This window comes from Oratosquilla oratoria, chromosome 21, assembly GCF_046742065.1.
Source record: "Oratosquilla oratoria isolate Oo_2021 chromosome 21, ASM4674206v1, whole genome shotgun sequence".
Taxonomy (NCBI): Eukaryota; Metazoa; Arthropoda; class Malacostraca; order Stomatopoda; family Squillidae; genus Oratosquilla; species Oratosquilla oratoria.
Genome location: NC_134797.1, coordinates 21,006,015 through 21,011,014, shown reverse-complemented (window position 1 = coordinate 21,011,014; position 5,000 = coordinate 21,006,015). Strand labels below are relative to the sequence as shown.

At 41.1% G+C, this 5,000-nt stretch overlaps 1 protein-coding gene across 1 annotated transcript in view; it reads right to left on the bottom strand.

The window, feature by feature from the left end:
• The window catches only part of LOC143036765 (carotenoid isomerooxygenase-like), a 54,677-nt gene that overhangs the window by 49,643 nt on the left and 34 nt on the right, over positions 1-5,000 (bottom strand). The window contains exon 1 of the mRNA XM_076204475.1: positions 4,850-5,000. This exon is cut by the window's right edge and continues 34 nt beyond it. Coding sequence (XP_076060590.1) covers positions 4,850-4,851 — 2 coding nt within the window. The 5' untranslated portion in view covers positions 4,852-5,000. The remainder of the gene's footprint in view (positions 1-4,849) is intronic.

Here is a 5,000-nt window from a genome sequence, read left to right as displayed (position 1 = left end):
TTTTATTCTACACATAGTAAAGGAGGCTGTACAGTACAACGAGCGTCATCACTTTTTAGGGTCATAACAACGATTACCTATCACCCATCCCACATGTCTCACCGGTGTCACCTCCTCGGCCTGGGGAACAAGCGCTGTTGTCACGTGTCATGGAGAATCTATTCAAATCGTTGTTGTGATCCCAAAAAGTGATACCCATTGTACAATACAACTTCCTTTACTATATGCAGAATATATAATTCAAACAGCTCTTAGGTGGGGAATACGAGAGAGAGAGAGAGAGAGAGAGAGAGAGAGAGAGAGAGAGAGAGAGAGAGAGAGAGAGAGAGAGAGAGAGAGGGGGGGGGGCATGTACTAAGGCTGAAAGGACTCCTTGAAGTCCACAGACTATAGTTCTCTTAATTGATGGATAATATGCTGTGGATGCATGGTTAAACATACGGTGGTATCTAAAAAAAATCGTTCTTTATATAAATCTTTGGAAGGGAAAGATTTATATATGGAAAGATTTTTTAAGAACACCACTGTAAGATTCTTACGGTGGAATTCTTAAAAAAATTATTTCCATATATAAATCTTTCCCTTCCAAGGATTTATATAAGGAGAGATTGTTTTAAGAATACCACTGTAAGATTCTTATGGTGGTATTCTTAAAAAAACTGTTTCCTTATATAAAATTTTACCTTCCAAGGACTTATATACGGTTTATATAAGGAAAGAGTTTTTAAAGATACCACCAATAGTCCTTTTGGACTTTGCATATCAAGTGACAAATGTCTCTTTCTCAATATGTTTAGTTTCTGGTCTGCCTTACAGGTGAAGTCTTCAATATGTCAAATGTGAGGATCAACTGTGTGGGGCTCAGCAGTTAAGCTTTCTGTCCAATGAGAAACACTGATTATTTATTTGTCTCTTATACACTGGAACAATGAATACCAAAATCATTACAAAACGTACAATTATCTTCTTTATTTCAATATACATTCCTTAGTAACTGTTTATTTCAAATATCATTAAATATTTCCTATCAATCTGTGGAAATACATTAAGTGCGACTACACATTCTTTGGAAAACTTGATCAAATTAAATCATAAGAATGATTTTGGTATATTGATCAGCAACGGCCATAAAAGGTTTCAGCATTTGTGCGTAATTCTGTCTTAGAGAAAGTAAACAGGATACTGAAATTGATAGCACCCTTTTCTGACCTCAAAATGCAAGCTATCATTAGCCACGGGCATAGATGACCGGTTTGACAACGCCTGAAACATACAGTTTCCGTATGGTCTTTGAAATCAAATTAGACATGAATAGATTAGAGTACATCTGTACAAAACAAAAACCAAATATAAGAAACAACTGCATACAAAAACTTCTTAAAACACCTAAACTTGTTACCCCCAACACACCATCTCTCTCTTATCTAAAAATGAAGAACTCAAGGAGGACTTAACACAAACATTCAAGATTTTATGGGGAAGTGATATACAAATTGAAAATATTTTCATACTAAAGGCTAACCAGACAAGAAATAATGGTTTCACACTATCACGACGTAGATTCATCCCTAGAAATAGGCAGAAATGATTTCGCTAACCGCGTCATCGGTGACAAAAAGACTACCCGGCAATTGATGGTTGTAAGAGGCTGGTAAAGGTAGACAAGTAAGGTAGATAGAGGGGTAAGTGGCAAAAATTTCAATTCTACGGGTTGGATGCTTGATAAACAACAGTCGTAGGCAAAGGCATTGCATAACCTCATTCCTCGCCAAAAGTTTACAGACAACCGCTGGGGACCCGATTTCATTGCTGTATTATGCTGATGTAACAGTATGTAAAATAAGCTAGTGATGCATTGATTTCGAGATTGCTTGAGTAAGCAGTATTGATTAAGGCGTTTGTAACAGCTTTTCTGATTGGAGAAAGGGCGGAAGAGGAGAAAATTCAATTGGTTCATGGGAGTAAAGTCACGCCCTTAGCGGATAGGCACTTAGATGCAAACGTAAAGATCATTGGACTAGCGAAATAATGAAAACAATGCGAACTGACCTAGTGATCAAATTGAAGATTCCAGATGGGAGTCCCTTGGGGTAAATTGACAAGGCAAGTGCAATTTTTTTTTCGGGAAAAACGACAAAAAATTTAAGTTCAGTTTAATTACCCTCCCTTATACATAGTAATGGAACTTGACTAAGTAGAATGATCGGAAGCAAAGGGTCTTCCAAAAGAAAAATACTGAGTGACCAACCTACATGACAGCGAGGAAAAGAAATTAGAAGTGAGACACGAAATTCAAAAGTATAGCAGGGAACAGTAAACAGTCTAAACAACAACGGAGGCAACAATGGCACAGTTAAGTTGTAATACTTGGATAAACACCTAAACACCTTTTCCTTTTGTATTGCACGCTTCTACGGACCAAAAGGCCTCCTGTCGGCCTTATGCGTTATCACTGTGACCAATTGTTTTTATAAACATTCACACTTAGAACAACGTCCTTTTCAAATCTTATGTACTTGTAATTTATCGTTTTTTTTTGTTTTTTTTTACACTATATCTTTCACTTGGACTTCAACCAGCTGTATCTGTGTGCATTGGCGTGCGTGTGTATGATTCACCACGGTCTTGGACCACGTGTTGGACTAGTGATCGACAGCTATTTCCCTCCCGGCAGAGAGCTCATAGTTCATATATGACCGATCTATGTGTAATGCTGTGACCTTACACGTGCACAGCCAACTTCCCGTCCACGAGTTGGAGTAACGACACGCAGTGCAGCGATACTTAATTTACTTCAGGCCTGGGCGGGATTCGAACCCGGACAGCCGTAATGGCGGTGTGTGTGCATGCGTTCTCGTTTGGGCGCGTTTGATTATATTACGTGTGTATTTGGTTGTTCGCGTATGCTTGTACATGGCCTGTGTATCGTGTGAGCATTGTTATCGTCCATTAATGACGATCAGGGCGAGGTTTTACATGACCACGACCGTGATGAGGTGCAACCTAACCTTCCCTCGTCCCTTTTCGGTTTTGCAACGACGACCGTCGCCGAACCTCCCCTGACCCTCAGGTCTGCTGGGCGTGTGTGTGTGAGTGCGTGTCCTCGGTGACACAGCCACGTTGGTGCCTGAGGGCAGGCGGGTCCTTACTTCTATGTCTGATTTAGAGAGGGAAATGAGGGAGGGTGAGAGAGATGGAGAGAGGCAGAGAGAGCCAGACAGAGACAGTGAGAGAGAGGGGAGGGAGAGAGAGAGAGAGAGAAAGAGAGACAAAGACAGAAATAAAGAGAAAGAAAAAGAGGTGGAGAGAAAGAGAGAGAGGTGGAGAAAGAGGTGGAGAGAGATAGGGAGAGAGAGAGAGAGAGAGAAAGAGAGAGAGAGAGAGAGAGAGAGAGAGAGAAAGAGAGAGAGAGAGAGAGAGAGAGAGAGAGAGAGAAAGAGGAAGAGGGAGGAAGAGACAAAGACAGAGAAATAGCGAGAGGGAGCGAGAGAGAGCCAGACAGAGATGAGATAGAAAGACAGAGGGAGAGACAAAGACCGAGAAATAGAGAGAGAGAGAGGGGATGGGAGGGACAGAGAGGGGAGGAAGAGAGACTGAAACAGAGAGAGGAGAGAAAGGGAGAGGAGAGAAAGAGAGAGGAGGGACAGAGAAAGAGAGGAACAGAGAGGGAGAGGGAGAGGCAGGGGGAGGTGGAGAGAAACAGAGAAATAGAGAGAGAGAGAGAGAGAGAGAGAGAGAGAGAGAGAGAGAGAGAGAGAGAGAGAGGAAAGTAGAGGGAGGAAAGTAAAGTAGAGAGAGGGACAGAGAGGGACAGCGAGGGAGACAGAGAGGAGAGACAAAGACACACACAGAGAGAGAGAGAGAGAGAGAGAGAGAGAGAGAGAGAGAGAGAGAGAGAGAGAGAGAGAGAGAGAGAGAGAGTCACTTTGTGCACAATGTGTGTGTGTGTGTGTGTGTGTTTAACTTGTTCTAATGCATTATACAAACAAGGAGATATTCATGGAGTCTTGTCTTTTTCTTCAACTATCACGCTTGTTTTGAATTCGATTGTGTTGTTTTTAGTTTGGGCTACATCATCAGTCATTCCACGCGTTGATGACTCTGGAAAACGGTGATTTGTTTCTCGTCGCCAAACAATTATTCTTGTCAGTTTCATCTACTCCCTCTGACCTGAGCACTACCATTAATACTTATCACCCTTTTCTTTTCCTTTATAATGGTGGGCTAAATCATATCCATCTCTCTTCGTATGTTTTATCTACAAGGCTTTCAAATAGTTAGGTCGCTGCTCTTGTATTTTTTTTCTATCGATTTTGTTGATTACTCTTCTATTCACGCGACTTATCCTATGTCAGATAAAATTTTATGATTTTCCAATCATGTCGTCCAGGAAGTGAAATCTTTAATGTTCGCCAATCGTTTATGTTTCATTAGCTATTTTGATATTTTGTCACCTGAAAACACATATATACAAAATCGTGTGTGTGTGTGTGTATGTGTGTGTGTGTGTGTGTGTGTGTGTGTGTGTGTGTGTGTGTGTGTGTGTGTGTGTGTGTGTGTGTGTGTGTGTGTGTGTGTGTGTGTGTGTGTGTGTGTGTGTGTGTGTGTGTGTGTGTGTGTGTGTGTGTGTGTGTGTGTGAACATTATCGTGACATTTTCTCTGCAGGGCTAAAAATGATAGAGTATATCGTATACTTACATAAGCACCGTGCATAGAATATATATCCGTATGTACGCGTGCATGCGTAACATGAAGACAATTCTGATCTACCAATTGAATCATTTACAGTCAAATGACTACGCTATAATCTTCCTATTCAGAACGCTTCGCTTAGCTTGAAATACTCACATGGTAATGTTGACGTCCTTAGCTTCTTTGTATAGATCCAGTAATTCAGGTTTCTTCAACACTTGTTGCTTATGTCAGTGACAACGCGTCGTGCGAAAAGAGACTGTGTGATGGTGTTGCTCAAGCTGACGCACATTTACCCACGTCCTTT